The sequence below is a fragment of the Rhipicephalus sanguineus genome, chromosome 7, assembly GCF_013339695.2.
Source record: "Rhipicephalus sanguineus isolate Rsan-2018 chromosome 7, BIME_Rsan_1.4, whole genome shotgun sequence".
Lineage (NCBI taxonomy): Eukaryota > Metazoa > Arthropoda > Arachnida > Ixodida > Ixodidae > Rhipicephalus > Rhipicephalus sanguineus.
The window spans coordinates 128,609,257-128,623,650 of NC_051182.1; the positions used below are offsets into that span (position 1 = coordinate 128,609,257).

Consider the following 14,394-nt stretch of genomic DNA (forward strand, 5'->3'; position numbering starts at 1 on the left):
AGAAACGCGATATGCTCGACGATGCATTGAAAGTAAAATATAGTTGGAAATACTCAGAATACTAATTCGCGAACGATTCAAGCATTGGTCGAGATATGGAAATCCGCTATCTTATTTTGATACTTCATATACATGTGGTTATAAATGAGCTCTTCGCGTTTGTTTTGAAGGCTTTAAAGTTCAATCTATCACCAAGGTATATGGGATTCTTGAACTGTTCACGCGATACCTCATATTTCATTTATTTATTTGCAAACACCTCGTAAATCCTCGTAGCGCATTGTGTAGTGGGGACAGTAATAATGAATGCGCTCGCAAAAATTTATATAGATAAATACACTTGAAACTCGATTTAACAAAGTGATGACCGCGCTGGAATTGTTTCGTTAAATCGGGAAGTTCGAAAAATCGAGAAAGGGATTAATCGGTCCTTTGAAATTTAAAATTGTAACTAAGCGACACCCTAAAGCTACTGCGGTATTTTATTTGCTAAATCAGGCTGCCAATACGCAAAGATGTATGCTGGGAATGTATGCTGGGATTATCCGAGCAGACAGAGCATGAAAGTTGCAAGGAGGCGATCAGTGCTATCGCTCGCATAAATCACTAAATAACTAAAGTAACCAGCGTTTTCCTTTGAAAGAAATCGCAGGAACAAGAAACCATCAGCGCCCCTAACGTCATTAGGTACGTAAAAGCGCTACCGACTGCTAAGTCCGTTGTTGCGTGCATGGGCGCGGCGTGCAGACTCGTAAAAATGAAACTAGTGTCAGGACTAGGGGGGGGGGGGGCGGGGGGCTAGATCTTTTAACGCGATTACGTTAGAGCTCACGCCCGAAGAAAAACTCGTCTGAGGGGAATTTTGAAAGAAATCCCCCCATCTCTTACTCCTTTATTTCCCGAGGAACTTCGTTGAATTGGAATTTGTGCCATGATAACTTCGCTAATTCGAGTTGATTAAACATTGAACCCTACTGGCACCTTCTGGGGAATGGAAATTTCTTCGTTTATTTGGAAATTCGTAAAATGGGGTTTCGTTAGATTGAGTTTTAACTGTAGCGCAGGAATGTCCTTCGACACGAACCATCGGGCACCGACCTGAGTGTAATACATCAAGTAATTGAAAGGGCACTATCTTAATTCAGCCATTGTTTTCACACTGAATAAACTATGCAGATAGTTCGACATCTGTACCCGCGTCAGTGAACCTAGGACCAGACGAGCTGAGGTAACAAAAATAAATAAAAATAAGCATAAATAAGTTGAACAATTGATCTCCAGAGATAAGCTTGTTACAAAAATCATTACCTAGAAATGTCACTAAGTACTCTTTGGAAGCATACTAGGGCAATAAACAATTCGAATGTGCGTCAGCTCATATCGAAAATACCTGCATATATGTATATATAATATATATATTTCATCGTTGCAACATTCATCTAAATAACCGCTGTCCGTATCTCAGCTGCTAAAGCTTTCAAATAAAACGATCAAGCGCTGCACCATAAGTTACGATGAGCCCTTACATGTGTTGAATTTATTGCTTCTAAATAACTCCACAATACATATTTTAGTATTTTAGATAATGCAGGTACCGCTCACCTCAGGGACATTGGAAACAAATTGGGGCAGCAACGCACTAGTGGTGTGAAGACTGAGGAAACAGTGGAGCTAGTGGCATTTCCCTCATTCTTTCTCTCCCTCAATTTTCAATTCAATTCAGCTTATTTTTCGCCATCAAACTAAACTTTCCTTTCCCACCCCTTGCTATATACTAAATACTATGCATGGATATGGCATGCTTTACCTTCTTCCCTCCACATTTCCTTTCTCCTCACTCTCACATAACTCCTCATCACTTTCAATTCGATTCAGTTTATTTTTTTCCATCGAAACGAAGCTTCCCTTTTACCACCCCTTGCTGTGCTATATACTATGTATGAATATGCTATACTTTACCCTCTTCCTCCTCCTTTCTATCCTCCTCAACCTAACATGAGTCCTCTTTCCCGCCTCTAGCTATACTACGCTATATAAGGCTATGATATGCCCTCTCCACTCCTCCTTTCCCTCCTCTATAGCCTCACGTCACTACTCGTAAACCTCACTTCCCTTTCCCCCCTTGCTGTACTATTCAATACAAGGCTGTGTTATGCTAAGCCCTCACCTCTCTCCCCTTCCCCTCCTCACCCTTACATCTGTCCTCCTCACCATCACTACCATTTCCCACCCCCTTGATACAGTATTTTATACATGGCTTTGCTAGCGTTGAAAGTTGGACACAGTTTGTTAGAAGATGGTTATTCTAGGTTTTTACTTCCCTTTGCACAGCTGCGCCGAGTTTTGAGCGGTCGCCGTCCACGGCTGGAACTCAAGTTTAAATAGCTCCGCTGTTAATAAGCAGTTATTCAGGTACTCTCAGTTTTGTTAGGAGAAAATGTCCATTAAAGGGACCGACAACCAATATCATGGTACCTGTTTTGTTTAGCACAGCGGAAAGCTTAACCATCGGAGTGTCTAATCACGGAATGGTAACCCCGGTAACGCGGCAAGCGCCACGATGCATTTATCCTCAAGATTTTTCTATCTACGGCGACTATGATGTGCGCAGACACCTTGTGCTGCAGACAGCGGCAGGTGCGCGCGAGAGTGGTTCGTGTATGTGCGCGGCGGTTTGCTGCTCATGCGCCGCCGCTCGACATGTTCCATTATAGTTTCCACGAAGACAGCGCCGCTTCTCAGCGTGCAACTCCTTTTACCTCGTAAGCAGCAGAGAATAGAGCGGGGATGAATGGCGAGTATACAGGCTCTAATTTTGAGCCCTCATTGTGGTGCGCCTGAAAGCGTCAGTCTACGTACAGCAAAGTGGACGACTCCATAATCTGCAGCTTCAAGGCTCTTCCGCTAACCTGCTCGATATACCGGGTTTTTTGTTATTTTTACACGTGATTTCAAGACATAAATGCTACTCAGATCGCGAAAAGTATTCTTGAATCGGTCACTATAACTCACGGTCTTTTCATTTCCACCAGGATCTAGTCATGCGTCCTGGCCAGTTGTCGGCCCCTTTAAAGGTAAACGCTGAAGTATATTAATGTGTATTTCCAGGATTTTAATATCAGTTTCCTAGGCTGAGTATTCCGGACAATGGTAAGCTCTTTGGGTGTACCACGCTGTGTCGGTGTATTTGCTGGCGAAAATAGCATCAAAGACAAGACAAAGAAGAGATCAAACAAGCCACAGCACGGTGGTTTGTCTCCTCTCTTCTTTGTACTGTTTCACGCTATTTTCCAAGCAAGTATGAAGCAACCAGCCGAAATACGCACGCTTTTACAATGTCCTTATCAATCCGGTATGTCAGGCCCCTTATATAATGAAAATCTTCATCGAGACCTAAGCCGCCAGGATGGTCTAGTGGTTGTGGTGCTCGAGTGGTGACCCGAAGTCACGGGATTGAATCCCGGGCGTCGCGGCCGCATTTTCGATGGAGGCGAAAATGCTTGTGACCCGTGTACTTAAATTTAGGTGCACGTTAATGAACCCCAGGTGCTCGAAATTTCCGGAGCCCTCCACTACGGCGTTCCTCATAAACAATTGAGACGTTAAACCCTAATAATTGTTAATCTTCTTGTCGTTTTAAAAATGTAAATACCATTCGCAATGGTTTTTCAGCGACTGGGTATACACGTCCTTGAGCTGTGCTACAGGTGTCACTTGGACAGCAGCATCACAGTGGACACGACTGAAATTCTAAACTGGCAGCTCATGCAGCGTTCGGCAACCTTTTGACGCTGAAGTAAAAAAAAAGAGAGACGTGTAGTGAAAAGAGTAGACCGTTACGTAGCAAAAATTATTTTCAAAACAACCCTTTCGAATCAAAACAAAACTTAAGTATATACCCCATGCAGTCCGGGCGCGATCAATTTCGTGTGTCGCGCCAAGCACCCTAGCTGTGCCAGCATCCACATTGCAGTGCAAGCCTCGTGACAAAACCCCGGCATACATGCCGCGCCTGCGCAATGGGAGTCAACCGAGGTTCCTGGAAAGTGTTAGGATTGCGGCGCTTCAAAAATGTGGAGCCGTGTGCACTAGCGTGTAAGTAAAACCTGAGAATTAAAGGCGACTTGCATGGAATACTGTCCATAGGTCGGCGAACTCACTCATGAGTCGACTCACTCCGTCTTACTCAGACTCGAATGGGGCCGTGAGTCTGAATCTGAGTGAGTCCGGTTGACAAATATGAAAAATAACACGTGGCTACGCGACCAACCGCAATAGGTGGGAGCACTGGGGGCGTAGTCTTGACTTGCTACCTCACAGTAATCCTGTTTGAGGGCGCTGCTTCCTGATTGAGGGCTCCTGTTTGAGTGATCCTGTTTGAGGGTGCTGCTTCTATAGAGCGCGCTGCACTCTAGTCAAGAATCATTTTTCAAATTTAGCGGGCTTTTTTTATTAGCAAGAAAGCGAGCACGAAATTAGTACGTTGTTGAAAATAGCGCAGTTACATATCATTTGAACATGCCTACATATGTTTCATTGCCATTTGACATTGACAGGCATATCCACGCGCTATGGTAACCATAAAGCGTGCGCTAGCTGAACGGCTACATTTGAAGCATCCGTAGGCACCATTGTCACGTTTGTAGCCAGTGATTTTGCTGGGAAACTATATCACTACATGATATCATGAACGAAAGAAAGGCAATGCATCAAGGCCTAGTTTCCTTTGTTAGGAGCAACCTATAGACTATTTTACGCATGGGTTTCGGTGCCGCCATATTTGGCTGTTAACCTTGCCATTTTGTATCATTAATTAAACGAACAGCGCTACGGCGGTGGACGTGTCGCGTGAAAACGGTTGGTTCGGTGCGCTCGGCGTTTCACGACCTTATCAATTCAAGTCGCGATATACAAAATTAAGAAAACATTCGTTTAGCAGCCCAAGGTGGCTGCGCCCATACGTCTTGCGTAAAATCGTCTATTGAAACCAACATACAATGAAGGCCAGAAAGGCATAGGGCACATTATATGTAGACTTTCATGTGTAGCTTAGTAAATATGATATAAATGCAAAGGAGTTAAAGTGGACGAAACGACAACTTACCGCCGGTAGGGACCGAACCTACAACCTTCGGGTAACGTGTCCGATGCTCTACCGCATGATTGAATGCGGTATATTTCACAGGGATCGAACTTTCTTTACGTATAGGCCTACATACGCAGTAGAAAATGTACAACCCTGCGTGGCTACGAAACAAACGAGACAAAAAAAGATGAAGTGTGCGTGCTACTTAGTGAAAATCTTTTTTAAGAATATGTATAAACGTAGACACAATCCTGCTCCCATGCTGAGCACGAAAGAATCACTGCCTCGACGACAGAAAGCGGCAGCCGGCAGATTCCGTGATAACCGGCTTGCCGCGGCGTCCCACTGAGTCTCGCGTGAAACCCCTTCGTGCAGTGCCGGCGGCTTTCTTCTGTATACCCTCCGGTCCCGATGTCTTTTTCCGGCGAATCACTCCTGCAGATCGTAATCGCTCGCGGCACGCGGACCAGCGATTCTGCCACCGTATAGAGCGCACGTGTAGATTTGAAGTCTTCGATCATTCTCCTGCAGTCGGGGCACCGCCAATCAGCCAGGTAGGGGGACCACTGACCCCGGCTCTGCGTATCCAGCTGCTTCTGGACGCAGTCGCTCTCTTTTTGGTCCGGGGTTCGACTCAAGGTCGAGCGATGCTGCAGCATAACCACCGCCAGCCACGCTGCATACCGAAAGCCAAGCGAGTGCAATGATCCAAAAATGAGGCAACTGGGTTGGGGGTTCGATTCCTACGCGAATGCATCAGCGTACGCATCTTTGCGCAAAAAGCAAGCAATGTGTGGTCAATGTTTCCTGATCTATTTCGGTATCTGATCGTGAAAGGTTGGGTCGTTTCTTCTTAAAAGCTCTATCCTCTTAATTGGATTTGTGAGTCGGTGCCTTTTTCGCAAAACGCAACGTGAGGAGAGTATTTTCGCGTTTATTTCGGGACGTCGATCGCTTGTTCGTCGAGAAAGCTTGTGTATTTTTGTTTTTTTTTCGATGCAGTCAACATATATGTGCTCTTTTCATAGTCAAGTGCGCTTCTTACTGCCTCATAGCCCTTCGTGTCATCGATATCCTCCTCTCTCTCCTTCTCAGAGCATGGAATCGGCGCAATGCAACCAAGTACTGTCCACCCGGGGCTACACTGGCTGCAGAGGGTCTTTCGGCGGTCAGGGCAGCTCCAGACTGTGAATTAGATAAGCCTGAGCGTTTGACGTTGCGCGATGACCCGGACCAAAGGGGTGCCAAGGTCAAAACCAGATTGAGATCTTCATACCGCCTCCCCCACCCCCTTCCGTCGTTGCACTTAACCCCACCCCACTGGTCAGACACAGCACCCCCGGCCTCCCCTTTTTTTTGACGATCGGAAATTCAAAGTGAAAGCGGATACAATCCTCGACTTGGTAGGGGTATAAAAGAAGGCAGTTCGGAGTCTGCAAAGCACACATCGCTCCTACACCGGACCATCTCCTCAAGCCCTCGATCTTCTCCGTGAAAGACGCCGTTCAAACCAACCACCATGAACGCTATCGTGAGTAACATCCTATGGCGTTAGCGCACATTTTGGGCCTAGCTGCTCCTGGTCTCCTTCGCTCGATCAGTTCTCGAGAAAGCTATTTGTGCAGCGTGTTTCAAAGGGTTGATGTGTTTTAGGTTCCTTAGACTATAAACTGTCGCAGTTTCTGTGGCTGCATTATCAGGAGTAGCATGTATGTACCGCGTAACTACGCTTAACACACAGGTACTGTTCTTTTGTCAGGCCCTCACGCACAGCGCTGTAGCTTCACTAACAAAAGATAGACTGCTGCTCTGCAATGGTTTCACCCCGAGCAACTTGATCAACCACGTTAGAACCTTTCCTTCGATTCGTGTTCAGCGCGGATTGTCTTTATATACATATCTCCTCGACACATATCCGTCATAGAAACTGTAGGTGCATCTATGCTTTCTACTTGAAACTTGAGTCAGAAATGACTCTAGTAAACCATTGGGACGCTGGCTTTTTTACCTAACGTCTACCTTACCCTGTAACAGGTACCTCCTGGCCTTTCCTCTTTCGTCGAGCTGTTCGCTGATCAACTTCTTCCTTCTTCTTTCGAGTGCCATTCTCAATTCTACCAAAGCAAATGTCGCACATTCGACCTTTACCGAAGCATGCGAAGAGCATGCGCATTGGTAGAATGGCGTGTACAACTACTTGTGCATTGCACCCTTTGTGCCTATCCATCCCCAAGTGTGCGATAGGACTTTCTGTTCCGGCTGACTCGTACGATTTATCTGTCTCTCTGCCTAATTACCTATATATGTATCAAACTGTCTATTTGCTTATCTGCCTCTCTATCTACCTCTGTATGTATTTCATGGCGTATCCGCCTCACACCTCCTCTTCCAACCCAGACCCTAGCCCTCGCCTGCTCTCTTCTGGTGGCCGGAGCCCACTGCGCCAACGTTTACACCTACGGCGTGCCCGTGGTCCATAACACTGTAGTCCATCAACCATTGGTCCACGCCCCAGTGGTCCACACCGCCCCAGTGGTCCACACCGCCTCGGTGGTCCACACACCAGTGGTCCACCAGACCGTGGTGCGCAGGCCTTCGGTGACCCAGCACCACGAGGTTGTGCACGTTCCCCATCACGAGTTCGGCTACAGCGTGGAGCATACCAAGGTCGTCCAGCCAAAGTCCACCGTCGTCCACCACCACCCACTCACCGGGTATGAATCGTCGCTGCATCGACTCTTTTGCATTTCTCCTTGCCGATGGACACCACCGTATTCGCAAAGTACAGTTCTTTTTCGTGCACATAGTTGCGGCTGATGTGCTTGAAGCTCAGCGCAGAAGTTGCCTACGAAAAGATCAATTTGAATCGGTAACCATTATGCCCATTACGTTGTCGCTTCTTGCTAGTGGAGGCTATATCTATGAGCCTAGTACTAGACGTCATGCGAACCAGGATTCGACGCATTACACTTGGACACAGTGGGCTATATTATATGCCTCAATGAAGTGTAATTTGAGGGATGGTATAGCGTGATGCTTTCCTTCGGCGCATGTGCCATACGTATGCACAACGTAGTCTTAAGTGCTGCATCCAGAACCGCAGGAGCATAGGATTTCGGTGCACATGTTCAAGTAAACCTTCCACGTTTGAAAAGTAAGTGGTCGCCGGTTGCAGTTAAGCAGCGGCCGTGTGAGCAGTCCGAAGGACAACACAGCAGCGATCCTGGTGTGATACTGAATTTAGAAGATCTATGAGTTCTTTACAGAGCATTCGTTTGACAGTTTTGACTCCTTATGGTCTAGATATTCTGACAGATCTCTTGGTATATACGTGAAGCCTATAGAGAATCTGAAGGCAAGATTCTTGAGGTCTTTCTGGAGTCTTTAAGCTAGAGAAAAAATATCTTCTTCAAGCAAACCGCACACAGTACAACAAAGACTGTGCTCTTGAACTTTTATTGTTTGCTTATTGAATTTTTGTAGTCAGCCTGTGATATTTCTAGGAAGGGCTAGGTGCTGTTCTTGCTAAAAAATGTGTGAGTCACTTCATATTTTTCTTTGCTCGTATTCCGGCTGCAGACTGCCCTACCAGCAGACCGACATCCACCACGCTCCATTGGTGACCGGTTCCCGCAGCTCGGTGCACCAGAGCCGACCTGGATACCTTCTTCACCGCACCAAGACCGTTGTCGTGTAGATACCGGCACCCGTTACTTGAAACATCCTTCGAAGTTGCGCCACAGTGGTCGTTTTGTTGTTGTTCTGACAATAAACAGGAAAGCTGTTGAGTCAGATGCAAGGCTTGGTTCTCGTTTCTTTGGTGCCGTCGAGGTCCGGACACGGTGCGCTGCGAATCGCCGAATAATTCTTCATCACCTGTGGTATCAGAACGTCTTGAAGTGTGAAGTTCATTGTAGCCGTTGGTAAGATACACTGCATTTTACACGTTTAGGGACCCAACAAATAATATTAAAGGATCCCTAAAGACATTAGTACATCAAAAATACTTAACGGCAACTACGTCGAATGCAGATACCTCAGAATTATTAACCCTTTCCCTCCCGTTGACAAGTGTAGTCGTCATGAGATTTTGTACCAAAATGACCGACCACGACTGCACTCGTCATCAACAAAAACTGGTCCCACATGGAGCCACTGACAACTATACTCGTCATAACTGTGTTTCTTGACGCCAGCGCCACACTTGTCCTTGTTGTGCCATTCGTGTCTCGGCTTCCATAGTGTTGCCATCTTTGATTGTATTTCCATGCGGTGAAGCAATCTTCGAGCTGTCTTTTTTTACGCTATTAGTGAAATAAAGGAACCCCATCGAATTGAAGTAATGGTAGTTTTATTCAGAAAAAGAAAATCTCTACAAATTGAGCCAAAAAAAGATTTTCGGTATATTTTTGAGGGATACGACGTCCCTCATAATCATAATTGGGAGGTTAAACCCCAACAATATTATTACTGAAAACAGACAAAGTATAGCAAGTTAATTCACTAAACGAAACATTACTTGTCCATAGCCAACGATGTAAATACAGAAAAGACCACTTAAATGGGCTTTTAGACCCTTTATATAATGTCCGAAAATGTTAAAGACGTGCTAAACATTTGTGGTTGGCGTAAGTATTTTGTGAATGATTTATAGATTACATGCGTTTACCTAAGTACGCTTAGCTCACATATCATTTTGTTATGTTTACGCGTTGTGTTACGCAAATATGTGCAGAAGTCACGTACTCATTTCACAATTTTCTTGGCACTTCACTCGTTCACCAAGCTGTGTAAATATCGTCACATGGTAGGGACGGCGAAGAAGACGGCACTCGCACTGGTAGAGAGAAAACTCTTTACTGGGCTCACCTGTGGCCAGGAACCTAAGTAACTCAAAGTAGAAGCAATACGCGCTGTACACTGATAACGGCGATCACAGTCGTCCGCCATCGGTAATCCGATCGTCGGCGGAACGCGTCCTGTTTTATGCATGAATTGCCGAAAATCCCAGCGTTATCGCCGGGGCTCGCGTTAGCTCCAAAATAAACTAGGTTATTCGTGTCGTGCGCGCAATCTCATCAGAAAGGTCTGAACAATCGACGTTTCCGAAACGTCATTGTGGCGCGGCTTGCGTCGAGCGGTGGTTGTAGTTTTTGTCGGTGAAACCGCTTCCCAAAAATACGCGTCCTGTATACAGGTGTCACAGTACGAGATGTAATATGGCAGTAATATTGCGTGGTACAAGCGTACATTGCCATCATCGGGAGTCACACCATGTCAATGTCATAACGACTTGGTGGTTTAAAGACAGCCACCCATCACAAAAGGCACACACATTACTGCGCGTATTCCCTTAAGACCACGTAGTGGGTGCATCGCAGCTTCGAAAAAGGTTCTCGCGCATAATTGCTCCTGGTTTAAAGCATGCTACCCATTATATAAGGCACACACCTTATTGCGCGCATTCTGTTAAACACTCGTAGTGTTCGAAGTGCGCACTAGGGGCAGGATATTGCTATCGCGTTCAACTCTTAAAGGCGAAGCTTAAGCGGCCCCCAATTTTTGTTTGTGAAACTCGATCACATCAAAATAATGCAATAAGCGCGCGTGGCAGTATTTTTGTGTCAGAATCTGCCTTTTCTTCGGTGCGTTCCCTTACTGGCGCTCCGCACGGAGGAAATGTTTTGATACTCGAATGTCTTCCTTACTTTTCAATCTCTGATGTGGCTTTACTAACTTCTTGTTTAACATCCGAAGGGGTCTTACAGACGCGAACGAAGACGCCAACCTTTCCTATAAAACATGTCAATCCAAGACAGAAGTCTATCGCCGTACTAACACCGCACTGGCGAGGCACATATCATGCGGCCGTGTCACACTTAGGAGCGCGTAAGCCGTAAATAGCGGGGGTCGAAAAAGCGGTGACCTTGCCGTAATCCGAGTCTTCGAACGCCCACCGCCATCCTCACCTTTCTTTTAATTCATGAGAGCGGCGTGGGGCCGGGACAAATTGAATTGGCACACGACGGAGGAAGCGGCGCAGCCTTCGCGTGTGTGTATGTACCGTGTAGCTGCGCGGATGCGATAGTAAACACGAGTTTAATGTAAGCTGAAAACGGAAATAGGAATCCTAGAGGAATGCGAGAAGGATTAAGACGCATCTGAACGGCCAAGGTCACGAGAGTCGTGTGAAGTCAGTACGCGAGCACGCGATCCTTAGAGCGTGCTGAAGCAGATTAGGGCTCGCTACCACTGGCGTAGCCGGGGGCGGGGGGGGGGTGGGGTCATTAGCGTAGCCAGGAAGTAGCATACCGGCCCTTCCCGAATTTTTTTTTTTTTTTGCCATGGCAACAAGCACAAGATGACTCTCGACCACATCTGCCTGCACAGCCCCCACTTCAAATCAAGCAGGTGACCCCCTTCCCGAAAAATATTTCTGCCTACGCAGGGTTCAAACCACCCCACCCCCCGAAAAGTTTCGATTTTGTACGCGTATATATGCACGCACACATACAAACGCACGACGCACGAACATACATAAAGTATGATTGAACCATCCCCTGCTCCCCCACCTCGAAAAAAAATTCTGGCTATGCTGCTGCTCGCGGCGTCTATTGTCTGTTTTGCTTTGCTCGTTTGTCTCTGATTACTGACGTCAACGAACATTTACGGGACGGGAACATCCACCAATGTGCGATGCCTTTCTTCAGGCTGGCTTTCCTTAAAAGCTAGCACGTGAAGGTCACTGATTAAGAAACGTACTTTCCTTCGAAAATTTATTGTTATTGCGAAAGCATAAAATTTTTCATTGAGTGCAAAAACCGGCGTCAGTGCCAGCGAAACTGCACCTTAATTCCCTTTGGCTGCGACGCCACGTCACGTGCGCACCAATACGGAGCATAGTTGTGGAAAGGCAACACTTGCTACCACGCAACAGCATCAGGTGACGCGTAAGGGGAGAGGGCGTCGTCGCTACACCAAGTAACACGCGTACTCACTCTCGGAAGCCGGTGTCAATGGCACGTTCTAATTCCGAACCTACGGCCCCGCGCTGACAAGACGAATGCGTTACCCACTGGGCTTAACCAAGGGTTGGTATTCCGTAAGTGTCCACAACGTGTAGTGTCCAAATCAGCGCGCTCTGTTCCGCTAAACCTAGTTGAGAGCGAGTGGGCGCCTCGTCACCGATAGTGAACACCGGCTTCGATCTATATCCAATCACTGCATGCCGAAATGGACAGTCCATTTAGTGGACATGTATAGAATAGCACCCCAGCGCCCCTTAAGCATGCTTGTGCACTCCGTGTTATGAGATCATGCTCTTTGGTCCGCAAAGAAAAGCATCGCTTAGCAGAGAACCCGCACGGCGAAACCCCCAAAAAAGTACAACAAACGCAAGACGTGATGGTCATGTTCACTGTTAGGAGTGTACGAGGCGGATACAGGAACGAACAGCGCTGGAAGAACATTACACATAAAGATTGTCAAAGCTAATCATTCAGGTATGCTTGAAAAAACGGTAATTACTGTAACATATATAAACTAGAAGTACAGGTACGAACAACGCATACTAACTCAATGGATTACATAATTATTTACATGAAGTGAAACGCCGAAGCCGCCAAGTTATCACAACGGGTGTAGCACAATATATAGGAACGATGACGTATATATGTGACCAGGTGTAACAACGATGCATTTCAAGAACAATGCTCCCAGATCCACGTGCCGTTCGTCTTAAGGCCGCTCTCTCCTTTCCAGATACAGAAACAGCATCACAGAGTGTACTACTATAGCCACAGCACAAGAAGACCCGTCGCGTCAGACTGACCCCAGACTGTTTTACGGCGATATGCTCGGCGTTGTATATCACGTCACCGTGTCGCATTACGCGATTCCGATGGTGTCAGTCTCCTCCAGTTTAAAAATCTGTCTCACCCCGCGTGATGTACGAGACAGCAAAACATTTTAAGAACATCCTTCCAAATGAAATGTGACGTTTACGAACCACGATAAAAATCCGCCGCTGTGGTGGTCTCAGATGAAATCGACCCATAAAGCGCGTGGGGGTAGCGGCTCCGCGCGGTATAGTTTAGTGCAGAGGGGGGTCAACCCATTCGCTGCACCTCGAGCCATGTTGTCCCGGCGGCAATTTTTATGACTGCAGCCGTAAAATAAAGCAAGCCACGCGATCGCTTCCTTCCAGTAATTGCCGGAAAAGGGTGAATTACGGTAGTATTACACGTAATGGAGTATAGTAATTGGCAGCCATTGAGATCTTACGTATAGTCCGGCGCATACGAACGTACAGCTGATGAAGATTCATTTCTTGTGGCACACACCATTCTAAGGCGAATGCGTCGAGAATCGCGCGGCAGAACGTTTTGCGATAAGGATGTATTAAGTTAAGGGATATTGAAATTTAAATTTCGTCTTTAGCGAAATTAAGCTTAATCCTTCTAATATATTGAACTGCAATCTGGTAGCAGGCGTTATTGTCTGTTAGTTCTCATTAATATTGTGTCTAACAAAGAAAACGAGCCCTTAAGAGCCATCTTCTTTCCTTCATTCATAGCAAGGGTCTCGTTCTGGCAGACTTGATGCCTTCAGGTAGTATGCGATGGATTATTGATGAGCTGCCAGCTCGGAAAATGTTCACGTGCTACGTGACGCCAAAAAGGCAGAAAAAGAGTGTTCCACACTCGCCGCCATGGCTGCGATCGGCGCTGACTAGCACTCCTAGGTTTAAACGCACATATATACCCTATAAAGCGGACGGGGGTTGACCGCCGCCGTAGCTCAGTGGTAGAGCATCGGACGCGTTATTCGAAAATCGCAGGTTCGGTCCCTGCCGGCGGCAAGTTATGTTTTCGTTCACTTTACTTTCTTCACATTTATATTTCAATTATTACACGTAACACCCCCTATACTATCCTTGGCGTTATTGTCTGTTATTTATCATTATATTGTGTCTAACAAGGAAAAGCGAGCCCTTAAAAGCCATCTTCTTTTCTTCAATCTGGTAGCAATGTGCCTTATAAATTAGGCACGACCATTGCAGGATTCCACTTTTGCGAACCAACGATGGAACCCTAATACTTACATACTTAATTCCCAGTCTTCTCAACAAACACACAGAGACCATAGGAATTATACAGAAATGTGTGTCCCAGAACTCTTTCAAAAAATAATATTAAAGCCTACCTTCTTTCCTGTCCTAAAGATTATTAAGTTGTGAATGCAGAAACTATATGTTCATGAGTTATCGTTATCTGTAATTTTATGACTCCTTCTTTATGATTGTAAAA

The 14,394-nt window shown here is 46.2% G+C and overlaps 1 protein-coding gene across 1 annotated transcript in view; it reads left to right on the forward strand.

Annotated features, from left to right (window-relative positions):
• Window positions 1–6,483: 6,483 nt before the first annotated feature.
• Window positions 6,484–14,394, forward strand: part of LOC119399896 (uncharacterized) — a 45,120-nt gene continuing 37,209 nt past the window's right edge. The window contains exons 1-3 of the mRNA XM_037667787.2: window positions 6,484–6,617; window positions 7,484–7,800; window positions 8,666–8,872. Of these exons, the coding sequence (XP_037523715.1) occupies window positions 6,606–6,617; window positions 7,484–7,800; window positions 8,666–8,783 (447 nt within the window). The 5' untranslated portion in view covers window positions 6,484–6,605 and the 3' untranslated portion in view covers window positions 8,784–8,872. Of the gene's footprint in view, window positions 6,618–7,483; window positions 7,801–8,665 lie in introns of the transcript that reaches the window.